This window comes from Desmodus rotundus, chromosome 13, assembly GCF_022682495.2.
Source record: "Desmodus rotundus isolate HL8 chromosome 13, HLdesRot8A.1, whole genome shotgun sequence".
NCBI lineage: Eukaryota > Metazoa > Chordata > Mammalia > Chiroptera > Phyllostomidae > Desmodus > Desmodus rotundus.
Genome location: NC_071399.1, coordinates 39,366,603 through 39,389,296, shown reverse-complemented (window position 1 = coordinate 39,389,296; position 22,694 = coordinate 39,366,603). Strand labels below are relative to the sequence as shown.

Genomic DNA, 22,694 nt, shown 5'->3' with positions numbered 1-22,694 from the left:
GGTTTTTTTTTTTTTCCTGGAGGCCAATGTAGATGGAGAAACTTAAATGTATTATGATTTTCTTCCTTTTACCTGACATTCTATTTCTTATGTTTGCTTCTCCTTCTGAATTATTCTTTATCATTTTTTTCATTCATCCAAATCATCTCCTTTAGAAAGCCTTTCTAAAATTATTTTATACTTTTTCCATACTGCAACATGTACATTAAAACACCATCACATTTGTCTCTTTAAGTCTATAGAATTCTCATGTATGTAACAAAACATTTTCCTTCTGAAAAATTATTGTAGCCTCAAATTTAGGATAAAAGTCAATGCTTAAATACTTTTTTGGAATAAATTATAAGTTAAAGTGTGTGGGAGTGCACACAATATTGATTCCAGTTTTGGATCAGAGGATTCTTCAAGTTGGAGCTAACATTTGATGTGGGCCTTGAATAGCTGATACTTGGTGGTGTAAAAATTGAATGTGTACATTTTAGGCCTGGGAAAGCAAAGCAGGGCACAGAGGTGAAAAATATTTGATATGTTGAAGGAATATATTTATTTCATTTTCTTACATCAGAACTTTTCCTCAGCTGCTCTTTAAACCATCCTTGGGAAGGACTTTTTTCCAAACTATTCATTCACTTATCACTTATAATATATATTATTTCACCTCCTTTTATTTTACTTTGTTCATATTTAGATATCAGGACATTATACAATATTTTTATATTAATGTTCTTCTTTCAACACTTAACAAAACTAAGATAATATAAAGAATGAAATAAATATTGCCCATAAATTCACCATCCAAAAATAATACCTGACAAAATTTTGTTTATTTCCTTCTAGGTTTTACCTTTTTTTTTTGAGAGGTAATTTTTTGAATCTAGAGAGGTAGTTTTTTAATCTTCTTTAGGTATTTTGATATTTTGCATGGAGAAAGCCCACATTCTATTGTATGCTCATTTGTTTCTGTTTGTGTGTGTGAACACTCTACTACATTTTTTCACACAAGATTTAAGTGAATAGAAGTAACCATTTTCTTTTAAGCCAAGTGAGGCAATGCCCCAACAATATAAACATGAACCTTATATTCAAAGGATCAGCATTTGGACTCTGGCTCTATTTCCCACTAGTTGTCATAACTTGGATGAGTCATTTGGTCTCTTTGCCTTGGTTTACTCATGTGCATAATAAAGTTAATAATGCCCACATGTTGGCTTTATGGTAAGAATGAGACATAAAGCATGAAAAGTGGCTGGTACTATGTGATAAGTGGGCCATCAATTAATGCCCTATGTATGTAATGGAAAGCAAAAGATTGGAGTGTCCACCTCCATAACAGGACAAAAGAATCAATCTGTTTAAGGTATCATGAGGCATCAGTTACAAAGTGTTTTGGAAGGAACTTGACATCCCATAAATTGGCATTTCTGTGTGTCAGAGAAGGAATGGCAACTAGCTTGTTTCAAGCATTTAGTCTCCCATCATGTAGCAGCCAGCGGTGAATGGATCTAAATACTATGAGTGTACGAAACTTACTGACATCATCCCTCTAGTGTGGCTTCAGAAGAAAACAAAATAGAGAACCACCAATTTGGGTAATTTTCTCAGTTCACCACCAGACCCTGAGCCAACACATGCAAGGGTGAACTATAACCCTTTGTGTGTTCAAGGAAAAATGTGGGTCCCTGATTCCAAAGCAGCATTTCAGCAAACAACAAATAGTAAAACTAAAACATCCATAAACCTGCCTAATCAGCAGGCACAGAAAAACTGACAGCCAATGTTGTTTATCCACCTTCCTAACAACAACACTAAAGATGATTAAGCCAATTCTGTCAGGGTAGGATAAATTAGAATTGTACCTAAAGGTGAATGTAAGTGATTACATAACTTTAAGCAGTTCAATTTTGATTACACCAAAATTACATCCTGAAAATCACTGGCAAAAAGAAAGTCAATATGAAGTAAGGCTATTCTCCATTTAATTAACTTATTGGAAAGACATGTTTAATTATCATGGAAACATGTGAACCCTGTCAAAACATCTTTACTAACAATAAAAGTTTCACATGAACTATAAATGCATGGATTTTTTAAATCAGGTAAATCACTACTGAAAAAAAACAAACAAACCATGCTTTCTCCAGAGTGATAGTCCTTAAGATGTACTCTTTTTTAGTAGTAATGACTTTAATATTTCACAAACAAAATATATCTTCAGGTTGGCTCACATGTGTTTGTTTTTAGCCTAAAATAATCTTAATCAGAGCCCTCTCTCCTGTACTCTGTATACTCAGGATGAGAATAAGAAATGGACTGTTTATTGCTTTACTTCTTTCTCTGTTTTAATAGTTTATTGTTCATTGCATCTTTCCATTACCATTTGTTCCACTTATAACCTCTTCACACCCACACTCCCCCTCCCCTCTGCACTCACCACACTGTTGTCTGTGTCCATGAGTCCTTTTTCTTTTTTTGCTCAATCTATCCACCCCACCAACCCTACCAAGAGCTGTCAGCCTGCTTTCTATCTATGAGTATGTCTCTATTTTGTTAGTTCAGTTTTTTCATTAGATTCCACATATGAGTGAAATCATATCTATTTGTCTTTTTCTTTCTGGCTTATTTCACTTAGCATAGTGTTCTCCAGGTCCATCCATGCTGTCACAAAGGGTAAAATTTTATTCTTTTTTTATGGCCAAGTAGTACTCCATTGTGTAAATGGCCTATAATTGTTTTATCTACTCTACTGATGGACACTTGGGGTGTTTTCAAATCTTAGTGATTGTAAATAATGCTGCAGTTAACATAAGTGTGCCTATATTCTTTTGAATTAGGGTTTCTCCAGATAAATTCTCAAAACTGGAATCACAGTGTCATAAGGCGGTTCCATTTTTAAATTTTGAGGTAACTCCATATTGCTTTCCACAGTGGCTATACCAATCTGCATTACCACCAACAGTGCAAAAGTGTTCCCCTTTCTTCACATCTTCTCTAGCACTTGTTGATTTACTGATGCTGCCATTCTGATCAGTGTGAGGTGATATTTCACTGTGGTTTTAATTTGCATACAGCTGATGATGAGTGATGTTGAATATCTTTTCATATGTCTATTGGCCACTGTATATCCTCTTTGGAGAAGTGTCTATACAGGTTCTTTGCCCACTTTTAATTGGGTTGTTAAGGGGGGATGGTGTTGAGTTTTATAAGTTCTTTATAAATTTTGTATATTAACTGCTTATCAGGTATATCAGCAAATGTTACGTCATTCAGTGTGTTGTCTTTTTATTTTGTTGATGGTTCCCTTTGCTGTGTAAAATATACTACACCACATAAATAAAAGGAAGGATTTAAAGAATGATCATATCAATAGATGCAGAAAAAGTATTTGATAAAATCTAGCACTCATTTATGATAAAAACTCTAGAAAAGTGGGAATAGAGGAATCATACCTAAACATAATAAAGGGCGTGTATGACAAACCCACTGCCAGCATCATACTCAATAGGCAAAAACTACAAGCATTCCTCTTCAGATCAGGAAAAAGACAGGGATGTCTGCTTTCACCTCTCTTATTCAGCATAGTACTGGAAGTCCCAAATAGCAATCAGACAAGAAGATGAAAGAAAAGGCATCCAAATTAGAAAGGAAGAAGCACAATGGCCATGATTTGCAGATAAAATGATACTGTACAGTAGAGAACACTAAGGATTCCACCAAGGAACTACTGGAACTGATAAATCAATTGAGTAAAGTAGCAGAATACACAATTAACATATAGAAATCAGTTGTATTTTTATATGTCAATAATGAACTATCAGAAAGGGAAATTAAGAAAACAATCCCATTTACAATTGTTTCAAGAAGAATAAAATACCCAGGAATAAATTTAACCAACGATGTAAAAGACTGGTACATGAAAAATTATAAGAGCCTGAAGAAAGAAATTGAAGAAGATACAAATAAATGGAAGCACATACCATGTTCATGGATAGGAGGAATTAACATCATTAAAATATCCATACTACCCAAAGCAATCTATAGATTCAATGCAATTCCTAACAAGATACCAATGACATATTTCACAGAACTAGAACAAATACTTCAAAAATTTATATGGAAGCACAAAAGACCCCAAATAGCAACAGTGATCTTGAGAAAGAAGGACAAAGTTGGAAGAATCATGTTAACTAATATCAAACTATGCTATAATGCCATATCAAGACAGCATGGTACTGGTATTAAAAATAGACACATAAACCAATTGAACAGAATAGAGAGTCCAAAAATAAATCCACACTTTTATAGTCAATTAATATTTGATACAGGAAGCAGCACATACACTGGGCTAAAGATAGTTTATTCAATAAATTATGTTGGGAAAATTGGACAGCTATATGCAGAAAAATAAAACTAGACAACCTTCTTAAACCACACATAAGAATAAATTCAAAGTGGATTAAAGACTTAAATATTAGACTTGAAACCACAGAAGTACTAGAAGAAAATGTAGGCAGTAATATCTAGACCATTATTTGTAGCAATATTTTATCTCAGGAAAAGGAAAAAAAGAAAAAATAAGCAAATGGGACTACATCAAGCTTTCCTTTTTTCTTAGGAGCTACTAGAATAGCTGCCTATGAGTCCAATATAAAAAACAAGAAGGGATAATGAAGAGCCACCATTTAATTACACAATAAGTTTACATTTCTTCAGGGAGTTCTTTAGTTCACAACTTCAATTTGAAGTTGGTCATGAGTGCAGTGAGTCCCTGTGCTGCAGGATTACTCATATTGAAGAAGACCTCAGACTATGCATTCAGACAAGGACTTTTTTATCTGGACAATATACTCAGTAGTGGGATTGTGTCCAAAGCAAATTTTTTTCCTTTTTTTCCTTTATTTAATTAAATTTTAATTTTTTATTGTTATTCACTTAAAGTTGTGTGCCTTTCCTCCCCATCCCTCCACCCCACCCCAGCCAAACCCCCCTCCCTCCCCCACCTCCACCCTCCTCCTTGATTTTGTCCATGTGTCCTTTATAGTAGTTCCTGTAATCCCCTCTCCTCACTGTCCCCTCCCCACTCCCCCCTGCCCATTGTTAGATTGTTCTTAACTTCAATGTCTCTGGTTATATTTTGTTTCCTTTTTTTTTTCTATTTATTATGTTCCAGTTAAAGGTGAGATCATATGGTATTTGTCCCTCACCGCCTGGCTTATTTCACTTAGCATAAGGATCTTCAGTTCCATCCATGCTGTTGCGAAGGGTAGGAGCTCCTTCTTTCTCTCTGCTGTGTAGAATTCCATTGTGTAAAGATACCATAGTTTTTTGATCCACTCATTTGCTGATGGGCACCTAGGTTGCTTCCAGTACTTGGCTATTGTAAATTGTGCTGCTATGAACATTGGGGTGCACAGGTTCTTTTGGATTGGTGTTTCAGGGTTCTTGGGGTATAATCCCAGCAGCGGAATTGCTGGATCAAAGGGCAGTTCCATTTTTAGTTTTCTGAGGAAATTCCATACTGTTTTCCACGGTGACCTCACCAGTCTGCATTCCCACCAACAGTGCACTAGAGTTCCCTTTTCTCTGCATCCTCTCCAACATTTGTTTGTTTTTTTGTTTATGTTGGCCACTCTGAGTGGTTTGAGATGGTACCTCATTGTGGTTTAAATTTGCATCTCTCTGATGGCTAGTGATGCTGAGCATCTTTTCATATGTCTCTGGGCCCTCTGTATACTCATAAATCAAAGGCATTCCTGTATACCAACAATGAAACTGCAGAAACAGAAATCAGGAAAAAAATCCCATTTGAGATAGCAACAAGAAAAATAAAGTACCTAGGAATAAACCTAACCAAGGGGGTAAAAGACCTGTACTCAGAAAACTACACAACACTGAAGAAAGAAATTAAGGAAGACACAAACAAATGGAAGCATGTACCATGCTCATGGACTGGAAGAATTAACATCATCAAAATGGCCATACTACCCAAATCGATTTATAGATTCAATGCAATCCCTATTAGAGTACCCATGACATATTTCACAGATATAGAACAAACATTTCAGAAATTTATATGGAACCATAAATGACCCCGAATAGTTGCAGCAATTTTGGGAAAGAAGAACAAAGCAGGAGGGATCACAACACCTGATATCAAACTGTATTACAAGGCCACTGTAATCAAAACAGCCTGGTACTGGCATAAAAACAGGCACATAGACCAATGGAACAGAACATAGAGCCTAGAAATAAACTCAAGTCTTTACAGTCAATTAATATTTGACAAAGGAGGAAGAAGCATAAAATGGAGCAAAAGCAGCCTCTTCAACAGATGGTGTTGGGAGATCTGGACAGCTACGTGTAAAAAAATGAAACTCGATCACCAACTTACGCCATACACAAAAATAAACTCAAGATGGATAAAAGACTTAAATATAAGTTGTAACATCATAAAAGTCCTAGAGGAAAACATTGGCAGGGAAATCTCAGACATTCCACGCAGCAACATCCCCAAAGCACATTTTAAAATTACAAACCTCTTTCCAAAGTTTGTAAGTGCACTAGTTAGGACTGTGGTTGGCTGAAGGTAATTTACACAAATTAGTCTGCAGATTGTCACTTCAGAGATGGATGTTGAGGTGACTACCTGAGATTCATCATCATCCCACATGCCTTCTATGTTTCTTTCCACTCTTCCCTTCTACTTGACTTTTATTGTCATGCTCCTAGAAAATTTCCATTTGTGACCATCTTTCCGTAAAGAAGAAAGGGGAAGGAAAAAAAAAACAACAAAGGCCAAGATGCATGCTCACTGAGTCTGTCCCATTTTCTTTGGAAGACATTCACTTTCCTGGAACCCTCACCCAGAAGATTTTCTTTCATGTTTCATTTATTAGAGCTCTGTCCTTGGGGTACCTCTAGGTCAAAAAGAGCCTGCATAATGAAACATCTTCCACACACACATATTATCATTTCCCTGAAAAGGAAAAACAAGTGTTCTCCTATTATTAACAAAAGGGGAAGACTATTAGGCAGGCAGAATATCATATAACTAGTATCCATTCGTGGCTCAGTTTCCCAACTTAGAATGATCATTGTGGTGTTTTAAAGAAATGTGTCTCTGAGCTGATGAATGTCATCAGAAATGGTCATTGTCTAGAGCAGCACTGTCCAATAGAACTTTCTTTTTAAAAAAATATACTTTATTGATTATGCTATAACAATGGTCTCATTTTTTCCTCCTTTGTTCCCCTCTGTCTGGTATGCCTCTCTTCCCTCTGGCAATCTCTCCCTCTTAGTTAATGTCCATGGGTCATACATATAAGTTCTTTGGCTTCTCCATTTCCTATACTATTCTTAATATCCCGCTGTATATTTTGTATCTACCATTTATGCTTCTTATTCCCTATGCCTTTTCCCCCATTCTCCCTCTTTCCCTTCCAAGTTGATAACCTTCCAAGTTATCTTCATATTTATTATTCTGTTCCTGTTTTAGTTGTTTGCTTAGTTTCTTTTTGTTTTTTAGATTCAGTTGTAGAGTTGTGAATTTGTTGTCATTTTAGTGTTCATAGTTTTGATTTTCTTCTTTTTCTTAAATAAGTCCCTTTAACATTTCATGTAATAATGGTTGGTGATGATGAACTCCTTTAGCTTTACCTTGTCTGGGAAGTACTTCATATGCCCTTCCATTCTAAATTATAGCTTTGCTGAATAGAGTACTCTTGGATGAAAATGTTCTAAATCTGCATTATTCTTCACAGAAGCCATTCGTCACATGTGAATACTGAGCACTTGAAATGTAACTAGTGCTACTGAAAAACTGAATTTTATATTTCACTTAATGAATTTAAATTGGACAACACACATATAGAGAATTTTTGGTGAATATTTTGGTGTGGGAAAGAAATAAAAATAGGAACAAAAAACACTGATGGAGGTAAGTATCTGGGAGAGGATGAGTGGCACTGGAAATGGAGGTGGAATGGCCTTGAAGGACAGTTCCTTAACCAGATAACCTGTAAGCATGTCCTGGGTTCAGTTTACAGTTCTCAGTTGCAATTTATTTTTTTTTTAAATTAGGAGGTATTATTTTAAAATAACCTCAATTTACAAGTGTTTTGTGAGGATCCACTATGACTAAGGAAGTGTGCTTGGCACTCTGAATACTATAATAACGGATCAAAAGTGATCCTACCCTCAGGAAATTCATAGTCAGGGAATGCATTTATTTAAGATATAACTACATATGACAAGGTAGAAGACAAAAAGTTCCATAATAGAGGTGAAAACTAAGGTACTATAGAAATTCAGAGGAAAAGGTGAATTTTACCTGGGGGTATTAGAAAAGTCTTCACAGAGGTTTCAGAATTAATCAGGACCTGGAAGTGTTAAGTAGGGGAACAAGAGGATGGCATTTCTATCAAAACAAAGGCATGAAGTCAGACAAGCACATGAAATGTATAAAGAAGAAGGAGTAGGTAAGTTTGGTTAGATAAGGAAATATGTGCAAGAGGAGAAGAGGAGATATTGTAAGGTTGGAAAAGTATCTTGGGACTCTATTTCAGGAACCTAAAACATTAGGAAGGCTAAAGATGAACTTCATCTCAAACATTAGGGGGTCATACAGCACTAGATCTCAAGGCTATGATGTGAGTAGAGTGGTGTAATAGGAACTGTGAGCAAGAATATTGGGGAAAGACATTATAGGAAGGTTTCTTTTTTTTAAGTTTTTCAAATAGTTTATTTGTGTGTTTTTTAAAAATTGTTGTTCAAGTACAGTTTTCTGCCTTTTTACCCCACCCCCAAACTCCAACCCTCTCCACCTTCCTCCCATTTCCACCTTCCTTCCCTGCCCCCATTACGTGTCCATGTGTCCTTTATCATTGTTCCCGCAAACCCTTCACCCTATTCCCCTGAAATTCCCTCCCCTCTCCCCTGTGGTCACTGACAGCCTGTTTTCAATTTCAGTGTCTTTGGTTATATTTTGCTTGTTTGTTTGTTTTGTTGATTAGGTTCCTGTTAAAGGTGAGATCATATGGTATTTGTCTTTGACCGCCTGGCTTATTTTGCTTAGCATAATGCTTTCCAGTTCTATAATGATGTTGCAAAGAGTAAGAGCTCCTTCTTTCTTTTTGCTGCATAGAATTCCATTGTGTAAATGTGCCATAGTTTTTTGATTCACTCATTTACTGATGGGCACTTAGGTTGCTTCCAGCACTTGGCTATTGTAAATTGTGCTGCTATGAACATTGGAGTGCATAGGTTCTCAAAGGTTTATGCTGGTAATATGAGTGGATATTTTGGAGGTAGTTTCAACAGGGTCAGGCAACTCTTTAGATGAGAAGAGTAAGGGAGATTCAAAACATTTTGAACTGGTTGAATGGAAGGAAAGTTATATCATTAAAAGAAATGGACAAATAGAAAAGTCGTTTTCTATATTTAGAAAGAAAATTATATATGTAACAAAGAAGCATCAATTTTGGATGCTAGTAGAACACAAAGTATGGAATCACAGGAGTGGTACAGTCCTGTGGTCACTGAGGTTATCAGATATCCTGTGATGTGATGAATTTTTCAAAGGAGAAATTATAGAGAGATATTACACACAGACAATCAAGGATTGCCTACATTAATCAGGACAACAGAGGACTGTGGAAAGGGCAAGGAGAGGCATTTTTTTAAATAAATTTATTGATTATGCTATTACAGTTGTCCCATTCCCCCCCCACTCCACTCCATCCTGCCCACCCCCCTCCCTCCCACATTCCCCCCCTATAGTTCATGTCCATAGGTCATACTTATAAGTTCTTTGGCTTCTACATTCCCTACACTATTTTTACCCTCCCCCTGTCTATTTTCCACCTATCATCTATGCTACTTATTCTCTGTACCTTTCCCCCCCCCTTCCCCTCCCACTCCCTTAATGACAACCCTCATGTTCCAGTTTTGCCTAGTTTGCTCTCGTTTTTGTTTTATGTGTGGCCGTTAATAACTGTGAGTTTGCTGTCATTTTTACTGTTCCTATTTTTGATCTTCTTTTTCTTAGGTAACTCCCTTTAACATTTCATATAAGGGCTTGGTGATGATGAACTTCTTTAACTTGACCTTATCTGAGAAGCACTTTATCTTCCCTTCCATTCTAAGTGATAGCTTTGCTGGATACAGTAATCTTGGATGTAGGTCCTTGCGTTTAATCTTGGGTAATGTAATGATGATGTGCCTTGGTGTGTTCATCCTTGGGTCCAGCTTCTTTGGGACTCTCTGAGCTTCCTGGACTTCCCGGAAGTCTATTTTCTTTGCCAGATTAGGGAAGTTCTCCTTCATTATTTGTTCAAATAAGTTTTCAATTTTTTGTTCTTCCTCTTCTCCTTCTGGCACCCCTATAATTTGGATGTTGGAACGTTTCAAGGCGTCCTGGAGGTTCCTGAGCCTCTCCTCATTTTTCCAAGTTCTTGTTTCTTCATTCTTTTCTGGTTGGATGTTTGTTTCTTCCTTCTGGTCCACACCATTGATTTGAGTCCCAGTTTCCTTCTCATCACTATTGGTTCCCTGTACATTTTCCTTTGTTTCTCTTAGCATAACCTTCATTTTTTCATCTGTTTTTGGAATAGATTCAACCAAGTCTGTGAGCATATTGATAACCAGTGTTTTGAACTGTGCATCCGATAGGTTGGCTATCTCTTCCTCGCTTAGTTGTATTTTTTCTGGAGCTTTGAAGTGTTCTGTCATTTGGGCCTTTTTTTTTTTGTCTTGGTGCGTCTGTTACTTTAAGGGGCGGAGCCTTAGGTGTTCACCCTGGCAAGGTCGAGCTGGTCGCCGTGCTGTGACGCTCTACGTGGGGAAGGGGCCGAGTGGGAGCAATGGCGCCCACCTCACTCTCCTCCGGCTTTCAATCTTTCACTCCGCTACCCACAATCAAACTGGGCCACTCTGGTGCTGGTTCCCGAGTAAAAGGGGCTGTGCACACTCTAGGCCCCTGTGGGTCTCTCCAACAACCTCTCCTGTGAGGCTGGGAGTCTCTCCTGCTGCCGCCCCAACTACCAGGGGCGTTTTCAATCAGAGGTTTGAGGCTTTATTTTCCCCATGCTGGAGCCCTGGGTTGCGCGGTCTGCTTTGCTCCCTGCTGTTCATCAGGTTTATCTGTGGGCGAATGTGGCGTCCCGGGGTGCTACCCGCTGCTCTGTCTGCCCCGTTCTCCGCCACTCTGAGTCTGGCCCTCTGGGTTTATCTGCGCAAATGTGGGGCCGCAGGGTCTGCTAGTGCTCGGACTGCCTGCGCCATTCGTCCCACACTCCACCAGTCTCAGTCCCGCCACAGCCACGCAAGTCCTCTCCACCCTGGTGCCCGTCTCCTCCCCTCCTACAAGTCTGGATGAATGTTTATTTTCTATTTCCTTGGTGTTGGTCCCCTTTGCTGTTCGATTCTCTGTCAGCTCTGGTTGTGCAAGGAGGCGCAGTGTGTCCACCTACTCCGCCATCCTGGCTCTCTCAAGGAGAGGCATTTTAAGTAGAAAGTGCCCATCAATGTCAAAGGGATACCTTCAAACTATGCACGGCTAAAAAAATACAGGAATTAAGAAAATGATTCTAGTTGTGTCAAACTGATCATTACTTATTTCCCAAAATGAAATATGGAGACAATGTGATGCAATGGAAGAAGAGTAGACATTGAAATCAGAGAAACTGGAGCCAAGGTCTGATTATGTGTGGTTGAGCTATGTGGTTTGGGGTGAAATTGTTTTGTTTATCTGAGCCTCAATTTCTTGACTGTAAAATGGGGATAATACCTGAATCAAATGTCTGTGAGATTAAATTTAGTAAATTAACATAAGGATAAAAAGAGGCTGTTGGACAAGGTCTGTTAATCCAAGTTTTTTGAGTTTGCTTTCCATAAACTTCTGGATGATTATGTGGTATGGGAAAAACCTTGGATTTTTGTGAGGTTAGGTTAAATTGATTATAAGAATCAATTGCAAACACTTAAGCATTGGTCCCTTATGCCTTCTTGAGCAAAGCTGAGTGTAGGAGGACGCAAATGGAACAAGTTTACTCTTGAAAGTCTTGTCAGAGAAAATGGTCAAGACAGAACAGTGTCAATGGGTCCAGAGGGCTGATCAGTCTGAATGATTTTATGAGTACCTGGGAGGGATAACTGTGTCCTTGATGCTTGATTTCACATACTTTGGTACTTAGCAAAATGATCTGTTCATAGTAGAGACTCAGTAAAATTTTTCCAAACAGCTGTTTTGTGTATCCTGTTTGGAGAGTTCTGCCTATAAGGTAATACACATATAGAAAAAAAGGATAAACCATTGATTGGAAACAAGAAATTAAAATGGAAGATGATGCAATCTCATAGACTGTTTTGGCAAGCAACTAGACAGCTGTATATGCCAATGTATAATTGTCACAAGTACAACATTGTATATACAACCAAAAGATAAACATTTCCTAAACCAGTAACCAATGACAGAAACAACAGGAAAGAAAGTGTGAGAGATATGAATCTAAGCCTCACGCTATTTTTAGCTTCTAGACAGTAATAGAAAGACACGGTTACTTATACTTATACTTGTTCTTGTTAGTAAGTAGAGAGGTACACAGATAAAGTAATATAATACCAGATGCCATTCTTATGGAAATTAACCTTTTATTTGTAAACAATATAATTGCGGTCAATAAATGCTGCATCATTGGTCTGGGTGTCATGGTGTGCACAATGAAGAAAAGCACCAAGAGTTTATACTAAGAAAAATGCAAGTGATGTTATTTTGTTTCAAGAAAAGATGGTAAAATTCCATTTTAAATTGTTTCAAGGTTTTTTCTCTTTGGAGTCTGTCTCCTTTGCTACATCCAATGTATTACATGAAGCTAAAACTTTGTTGTGAATTTCTTTTAAATAATTGCACACTCAACTAACTAAGCATTAAGGGAAAGTGTGTTTGCTGGATAGGAAATTAAATCCCATGTTTTCCATACTTCTTCCTTAAAAACTGTGATTCAGCTGGATATTTACCCATCTCCTTCTCTCATCCCACTCTGTAATTGCTTCGCAGGCCACGGCACGTGTTCCTGTGGTCGATGCATTTGTGAGAGAGGATGGTTTGGAAAGCTCTGCCAGCATCCCAGGAAGTGTAACATGACGGAGGAACTGAGCAAGAGTCTATGTGAATCAGCAGATGGCATATTGTGCTCAGGAAAGGGTGAGTGTCTCTGACGCAGCTTGGACTGGATCCCTGTTTTGACACATGGTTTGCACAGCAGCATGCAGCTAACATCTTTTTCAGACTGTAATTTGCCTGAATGAAAATCACTCTGTCCTCTGCCTGTACCAGACATTAAGCTTGAAAGTTAACCATGTGAAAATTAGTCTCCAAGGAAATGACATGTGGGAGATGGATTGCATGTAATAAGGCCCTCAGCCACTTGTATGCAACCTCAATACAATTAATAATTGTATAAAGAAGAAAGTACAATAGGATATACTAGGTATTGAATGCACCCCCACCCCAGGCAAAACAATAATCATTGAGCTCACCTGTGAAATAGCAGAGCCCAGAAATTTGAAAATATTCTTGAAGCTCCTGGAATTCACACTAAATGTTAGGGAGCTTCCCTGCCTGGAGCTAGATGTCATTTGCCAGCACTCTTCTTCAGCTCAGTCGCCTTCTTGCAGAACAAACATCCCCTCCCCCACCTTTTCAGACTTCTATACATGATGCTGCATTTACCTTCCAACACCTACCCTGGGTCAAGAGTAGCAGGTAATATCTTTCTAAAGAAAACAGTGAAACAAAGCTAATCTGCTAAGGAGATCTTAGAAGCAGAATGTGCCATGGGATCATGCCCCTTAGCAGTGGCTGTTGCTTTACCTATCACTCAAGGTCAATGTTATCCAGTGAGAGAGGCATCTTGATGTAATTGCAAAAATAAAATCAGATGGATGCTGAACACATATGGTGCCAGGAGGAAGGCTGAAAATTGATACCAACATGTAAATTTCAATACACAACCATATCTCTGGTTTCCAGGAATTCTGTGTTTAAGGCTGGTGTTTGTTAGTCAGGAGGCCATGCCTTCAGCCTAATGCAATTACAGCAGCCAGGTGTCACTGAAATGAATAGAAAGCAATAACTTTGTTCCCCTTTGTTCTCCTATTAAATTCGTCCTAATTCCAAGTCCCAAACAAATCTTTCACCTTTTCAGTTTTCAGGGGCCCTCAACTCCTGGAAACACTTGCTTTAGGTTCAAGAAGTTCTGTTGGGAGAACCAAAAGGAGGAAGGAGAGATTGAAAGGAAGAAATAGGGAAGGAATTGAAGAACAAATTAACAAAGGGAACAGGAAAGGGGATAGTAATAGAATTAACCTTCAAGGGGGAAGCAGGAGAGAAGACAGAAATGTTGTCAGATCAGAAGTGTTTTGTGTATAAAATAGTACTGAGAATGATTAACTTGTCTGAATTAGATTTTATTTTTCTGAGTATAGTTTAAAACACAGACCCCTAAAATTTAGGTATTTTTTTATTGTTTTCATGATGGTGTTATCCTTGGTATAAGGATATTAACTTTTCACAGAAACTCTACTGAATGAGGCTACTCATTTGTGTTACGATATTGTTGTGCTTGTTTATATTTACTTAAAAAATCAGCCATGTTATGTGTGTGTTTACTATGAAGTCATCAACAGTGTTCATAGGCAGATCTGTCATGGTCATATTCAGCTGCAGGCCCAGGGAGAAAACACAAAGCCACGCTTGTCTGTGTGGTGAACACCAGTCTGTCAGGCCCTAAGTGGGATTTTATGCAATAATATGAGTGACTTCAGAAATAAACATTATTATTAAAGTCATTACATTTGCAGGACATTTTCTCATTTTTCAGCATCACAAATATAGACCATGTGCCCACCCAAAATGGGTGAACCGAAAGGTATTTCCTCAAAACAAAACAAGAAAATCTCTCTAGTCAATGCCTCTTTCAAACTGTTTGATTTATGTGATGGAACTATATCTATAGATCCCTGAAGGGTTGAAAGCATATATTCTAAGCCATTTGTTTATCATTTAGTGGATAGAGAGTTTTTAGTCTCTGAACTCAAAAGGAATTGTAAAAGTTGCCTCAAAGCTGGTGTTAGTGATGTTTTGAGGCTGGTGTTAGTGATGATGGTGGTATTCTATTGTCTGCAACAGCTGTATGCAGGCTCCTTTCTTTTCTTGTTCTGGAGACATCAGTGCTGGATTATAGAAGAGCGTGTCTAAAACCAAGCCCATGGAACCATATTCTTTCATAGGCACAGAAAATAGTGGGGATGTAACAGTTATTTCTGTCTCCATAGAGGGTACCTACCACCCTACCCTCACCTCAAAAACCATAGAAAGAGTAACCCATAAAAGACTAAGGGTTTTTGACCTTGTACAGAGAAGATAAACCTATTACAAGTTTTTTGACTGGAGATAGATTTCATGGACTTTCCAGAAATCCGTATACTTTTCCTCAAAATTGTAAATGACAACCCCTAACCTTGATTATCACAAAGGAAACTAGAGTATTTTTCTTTCTCTGACTAGGGGACAGGCAGGAGCAGTGAGCATTAGGTCACCATGGCACATCACTTAGCAACCTGTACCCAACTGTTTCCTCCAGAGAGACAAATCTTAAACTGTGAATAAAGCCGTCACCTCAGGAGACGATGAAGAAATAGCATTTTATTTCTTTACAAATTTATAGCCAAGACAATAAATCACTCCATAGAAAAATTTAAAATAAGATACATTGTTGTGACCTTCATAACGAATAGAGTCATTAGTACAATAGTGAAAACTGCCTGCTGGGATGTCAGGTTGCAGCATTTTGTCAGTTGTGATGAATGAAAATAAAAACTCCACTTTGTTCATGGGGCAGCTAACAAAGGTGCTCACTCTTAGACTCAAGCTGCAATTTTTGTGAATAACCAGAGAAGTGAGCTTAGAGCCAGGTCTCCCATAAGCTTAGCTGCTACCTTTGTGGAATATGTGATACAAAGTGGAGACCCCAAAAACCTAAATTGTCTTTTGGATGGCAGACCCCTTGTAGTGCAGGTTTCCCAGTAGGTGAGTGTTTTAGGAACCCATCTCTATCAGTGTACCAGCTGGCATTGTTGTGAGAGGCTATGTTGAGCTTCAGTGAATTTTCTTGAAGACTTTTTCAGCGTGTTTGCCCATTTCATGATGGGTGATTTATGAGTGAGCACACGGGCCCACACTGCAGGAGTGTTCTGCAGTTTTTGACCAAAATCAGCATGACCCCTGCGCCCACCCTCCCTATTCACCTGAAGTGACTTCTTTTGTTTGTTTCCCTGGGTGAAAAAATCCTCAAAGGGAAAGGGTTTGCTGATATAGAAGAGGTGAAACAAAAAATGGCAGAAGCACTAAAGGGCATCAAAATTGATCAGTTCAAAAACTGTTTTGAACAGTGGAAAAAAACGACTCAGAAGGTGTATTGCATCACATGGGGAGTACTTTGAAGGTGACTGAAGTTAAACATGTAAGAATAAGTACATAATATTTTATAAATAAATTCTGTTTTGGGGGGTTTCCCCTCATATAATTCATCAAATGTTTAGGTTTTTATTTGTATCCAAGAGTATATAATAAACTTTTTACCTTGATAACTTCAAGCTAGGTCCATGTCATCACCCCTGATGTTCTTAAAGATGTTACCTGACAATGGCTGTAATCACATGTCATTAAATGTCTCCTTGGAACTTTCACAATTATACTAGCGAGTCTTCCATTATCCAAGTAAGTCCCTGGTACACCCACCCACCCACTCACCTATCCCTCACATCCACCTGCCCTGGCTGGTTCTCTATCCCCAAAAAGAGACAGGGTAAAAGTTAAGCTTCAAAAACCAGATAGGCCAGTGTTCTAGTTGCCTCACCCAATATAGCTATCACTCAGATCAGTAGGAACACACAACTCATTTTTTTGAACTATATGAAAGTTTTTCTTGTGAGAGGTATCACAGCTAGGCAGATAGGTAGATAGTAGTTTGAATCAGATTGAAATTTTAGGTTGAGTGGTTTTCTGTTGTTGTTGTTTTACTTTTTTTTTTATTGCCATGTGGCCCTTGTCCTCTCTCTATTTCCATTTGTTCATCTTTGAAGTCAGAAGAATTTCATTTCTTTCTTCTTCTTAAGTCCTAAGGATGCTCTGAAGACAAATGAGAAAATGTGACAGATTCCCTAGGAATGGAAGCCAGTAAGGAGCATAGAAGGGAGATCAGAGCATCCTTAAGGGTTTTTATACTGAGAAAGAAAATAAATGGATTAGTGGTGTCATGGTCATGAATCTACCACCCTAGAGTTCATGCCAGGATGGATCATCTGCTCCCTTTGGCTGGCCTGGGACTCATGCGCATGAGTAGGTCCTGGTCCAGCCGAGCTGAACAATGTGTCACCTCTTGGTAGTCTGTAACTTATATATATTAGAGAGAATCTTCTCCCAAAGTCTTTCCCTGTCCAGAGATGGGCAATTTGACCACCGGTAATTTATGAAAACAGCCAGAGCACTCTATAACAAAGGCACTATAAGACATACTAATAACAATCACACTGTGTTATTATTACATGCTATGCTACTCCTAGTTTCAGAAGCAGTAGAAGAATTTTCTACCTCTAAGATGCACTGAGAATTAACAAAAAGAAAAGAACAACATAGCTGGGGAAAATGCTGACCAAGGAAATCTAGTTTTTCATAACATGTACAAAAATCAATCCCCATTTTTCATTTTAAGTATTTCAATGACTAGTAGACTTTTAGAACTGGAATTTACTTGTCAAATGGTCTATCAAAGTATACTGCTGTTGTAGAAGTAATTTTTCCATGTGAGGTTTTTTTAGCCTGTCATTTAAAGACATTTAGGCTGAGAGAAATTTTTTCTCTCTTTGACACTATTTAATTCACTATTAATGGCACACTTTTCTAAATGCACCATTAATAAAATTGTTTCTCCGTAAACCAAAATATTCTTAATAACCAAAGAGCATGTTTTTAATTAGGCAGGAAGTAATAAGAGGGGAAATAGATGAAGTAATGAGAAAGGTGGTTGGATCGCCTCATAAAAGCTGAACATTTGGGCAGGATGGTTACAGCTACCCTGGATTATGGCAGGAAATCCTGAGAATAAAACTTAATAAGCCAAATATACATGAATGATTTTGTGTGTATTTTTAGCACTTTACTGAGTCACCCAATATGCAGGTGTCTTTACTTTAAGAAAATCATATAAACAAAAATCTGTGAGTATAAGCACAATAAATTTAGCAGTTGTTTTAATTATAAAATGCACTCTCATTTAATAGAACTTTGTATTCAATTCCTTTAAAGGACAGACACTTTTAAAACATAATTCACTTCAGAAAAAAATAGCATCTATTTTTGAACACTGTTTTTGAAGGCCATCCTGAAAAATCAGTCACATTCTGCTCTCATTGACATTTTAACCAGACTGAGCCATGGAACATTTGCTCAAGGCTAATTGCTACTGTCTAGATCCATAATGAAGCCTTTCCTGGATAACCTTTATGAATTACAGTAAGTAAAGCTCCCTTCTGAGCAACTGGCTATTCCATAAACTTTTAACTTTGGAAGATAGGTTATTAGAAGCCTATTGTCAATGCATTGATGGTATTCTATTCTAGACAGAAACCTTTAGTTATGTGGTGACAACCAATATACCCTTTGTGATTTCAGGCTCTTGTCACTGTGGAAAGTGCATTTGTTCTGCTGAAGAATGGTATATTTCAGGAGAATTCTGTGACTGTGATGACAGAGACTGTGACAAACATGATGGTCTCATTTGCACAGGTGCAGTACTGACCTACTCCAATTGATTTATACCACACTTTGCAATAAAGGCAAATGATACACCTCACATTTTGCTGTACATCACTGGGAAGGAGAGATTCTGTATTCTCAAGGGCCAAATAATATGAAGTATGTAAATGGAGGTGGGCATTCGTGAATAAGCACTAACGTTATTCCCAGGCATAGAAGAATACAAACAAATGTGCCAAAATTATATAATTTTGGGGAAAATTCCACAAAGTAACTTGCCCCAATTTCCACATATGCTGTTTTACATATTGCAAAAAGAAAATAATTATCTTGACAACTATCTTACTTTGAGCATGGCATAGAAAATGGAATATTATTTTAAACAGGAACCAGGTACCAAAGTTGGTTGATGTATTGGTTGTTTTTAGGGAATGGAAAATGTGTGTGGTGGTGAGGGAGGTGGGAGTATGAAAACAAGGTAGCAGTATAATAGCTACTGCTGTCCTGAGTTATTGAGTCCTAATAATTGGTTCTAAAATAAATGTTCTTTAGAAAGTTATAAGGGAAATATAGACATGTATATTTGTTCTCCATGTTTTTTTAAAAGATTTTATTTATTTATTTTTAGAGAGAGGGGAAGGGGAGCAAAAAGATAGGGAAACATCAATGTGTGGTTACCTCTCATGTATCCCCTACTGGGGACTTGATCCACAACCCAGGCATGTGCCCTGACTGGGAATCGAACCAGCAACCCTTAGATTCACAGGCCAGTTCAATCCACTGAGCTACTCCAGCCAGGGCTTATTCTCTGTGTTTCTAGCTAAAGACCAAAGATAAATATGTGTGTCATTAAGCTAGATATTCACTTTCTATCTATCCTACTATACAATGTTCCTCTTCTAACTGATTATTCAGCCTAGCTCATACTATGTCAGGGAGCTTTGAGATCTTTAGCATTTATTCATAACTCACATGTAAGCTGCTCTCTACAGAAAAACAAAATTGTGACATGGAAACTCGGTTGGAATGATACTAATGGTCACCATTAGATTGATGCTAACTTGAGAGTGGCACCAAGTAGATGCCATTGTTTGAAAGACAGCAACAAGAAAATTAGCAGAGAATTAATAAAATGGCTTTGATTATGAACAGTTATAGTTTACAATAACATATTTTAACTCAGTATATTTCAATCATGATAATGATTCTCCCATGTATTTTATTTCAGGGAATGGAATCTGTAGTTGCGGAAACTGTGAATGCTGGGATGGATGGAATGGAAACGCATGTGAAATCTGGCTTGGCACAGACTATCCTTAACAATTAGATGGAAGAGGACTGGATCTTATTTTTGTAGGCCATTAGAAAATGCCAATGCAGAGGAAACCATGTATAATCACCATGAGGACAGGGCAAACAGACTATTGTATGTTTTTGTGTTTCTGAAAGTCTGAATGAAATCTGGATACTTAATTAACAATGAGTTAAGCAAACTCTTATGTACATAACATCAGAAAGAAATTTTTCTTTCACAATTTACATCAGTGGTTCTCAACAAGGACAACTCTGCCACCCAGAAAACATTTACCAATGTCTACAGACAATTTTGATTGTCACACTGGGTGGGGTGGGAGGGTGTGTTACAGGCGTCTAGTCGGTAGAGGCCAGGGATGCTGCTACACACACTACATGCACAAGACATTCCCCCATGACAAAGAATTATCTGCCTTCAAATGTCAATAGCGCTGGAGTCGAGACATTCCGAATTACACGGTTGTTAGAAATGCACAGCCCTACACAACAAAAACCATTTTAGAATAAAAGGAAAATATACATCCTCACATAAATCCATCGATCATATTTTGCCAGGATTCTATATCACTCAGTATTTCCATATGGAGACAATGAAGACAAACACACATGAAGTATAATGTTGGATGGGGTGAGAGGCAGAGGCAAGATCACTAGTGCTTTTGAAAAAATACTGGCTATTTTAAGTCATTAAGACATTTGTGTAGTCTCACTTTAAACTCACAAAAGAAGATTCTTTAAAAATAAAGAAATTATGAAAATGTACAATTTAACATTTTAAATAAATAGTGACATAAGTCGTTTACACTGTGTCATATGTATTTTACCAACTGATGATTAACAAAAAATGAATTATTATTCAAGAGCATCCATTTTCTATTACTAGAACATCTTTTAAACTGGGCATAGGTTACATGTATAAGAACTCTGATTTTTCACTAATTAAGTTACTCCATGGTTACTTGCTTTCTAAAAAGACAATATCTAGTTAGCTCTATGATGGGCCAAAAATATGTATTCATTTCTCTTAAAAGACGCTCTTACTTCTAAGTACACATTACTTATTAAAATATCGAGGTCATGCACAAAAGTCAAGAACAGATGCCGTGATAAAATGGCACCAGTCTCAAAACCTCAGAGGATAAAAAGAAAAATCTAGAGATGGCTTAAATAGATATTACAAATAATCACTCAGTGATAGGAACAAAATGTTTATTTTTTATGATGAAATTTTGCTCTATGAAATTCACATTGAATTATGAAAATGTACAATAATTTGGACTTCCCTTACATATTTGCAGTTAAATCTACTGACACACATTAGTTTAGGCCACCTTTAGTTATTTAGAGCTAAAAAAGACACACATTTTCTCTAAATGTGAATTATATTTTGTAAAATCATATAATAATGTAATAAAATCATTTTCATATTGTTTAAGGTGAAAATTTTTACTTGGACATTTTACTTAATGATGTAAATATTCTAGAGACATGGGTTGGACTTTGTAAGTCAAATTATCAAAAGTGAGGGAAATATGTATCTGCCGAGTTACTTATAATTTATGTTGAAAATGATTTAAGAGAAAATTTAATTGATGTTGATTTTTCTAATACTAATAGTGTTTTCATACTTTAACAGATTTATGAAGTTGTTCTCTCTATCCTGAGATTAAGGAGAACAACTACATTAGTTGTATCTGGATTGTTGAGCATGTCAATTGAGACATCACCTTTGTAAATGAGGGAAATATAAGCAGTTAAGAAATAAATAGATTATATTCTTTCCTCTTCTCTATCTAAACATTTTAAGTTTCAAACAAACCTACTATAATTATTCAGTAGCAATTGCATTGATGGCTTATTTGATGGACACATTGGAATTCACTACATTATCCAGCCATCACAGTACAAGAGATGTCCAGGTTCCCTTATTACAGAGTTCTGCATTTTATGGAAAGGACCAGATAGTAAATATTTTAGAATTTGTGGGCCACATATATCTCCATTGCATATTCTGCCTTGTTTGTGTTTGACATTGTAAAACCGTAAAAAAGACAAGAAAAACTCATTCTAAACTCCTGGGGCATACAAAAGCTAATTGTGAGTTGGATTTGGCTCACAGCCAAGGCGTAGTTGGCTGACGCGTGCTCTGCTGGCACCGCCCTTAATTTCCTTCGCCTCCTCACAGAAACCGAGGTGTGTCTCACATTTCTATATTAGTTTTCTCTTTTAATTAATTGAAACTACAATAAAAGTGTTGCTCTTTTTAAAATTTAATGTAAGAAAAATGTCCTCAGCATTTATGTTTTTAAAGAAAAAGTTTAGATATGGAGAAATGTTTATTATAAAGTTCAGAGTGTGATTTGTCCAAATTTTTGACAAGCTGAAAATACATGGCAGTCAGCTATACTCTTGGTTCATTTAGCAACAAATTATTGAACTGAAATTTTCCATATTTCTTGTGTGTGTTTTATTTTGATTCGAGTTTGCAAACATCAACAGATCTATTAAGAAGTGAGTTAGTTTACTAGTTTAAATTGGAAAAAATACAATAAAAATAATTACTTATAAA

General features: G+C 37.1%; 1 protein-coding gene across 3 annotated transcripts in view; it reads left to right on the top strand.

The window, feature by feature from the left end:
• The window catches only part of ITGBL1 (integrin subunit beta like 1), a 269,846-nt gene extending 247,152 nt beyond the window's left edge, over nucleotides 1–22,694 (top strand). For all 3 annotated transcript variants that reach the window (XM_053916805.2, XM_024578895.4, XM_053916806.2), the window contains 3 exons: nucleotides 13,052–13,198; nucleotides 18,728–18,841; nucleotides 20,040–22,694. In XM_053916805.2, the coding sequence (XP_053772780.1) occupies nucleotides 13,052–13,198; nucleotides 18,728–18,841; nucleotides 20,040–20,131 (353 nt within the window). In that variant the 3' untranslated portion in view covers nucleotides 20,132–22,694. The remainder of the gene's footprint in view (nucleotides 1–13,051; nucleotides 13,199–18,727; nucleotides 18,842–20,039) is intronic.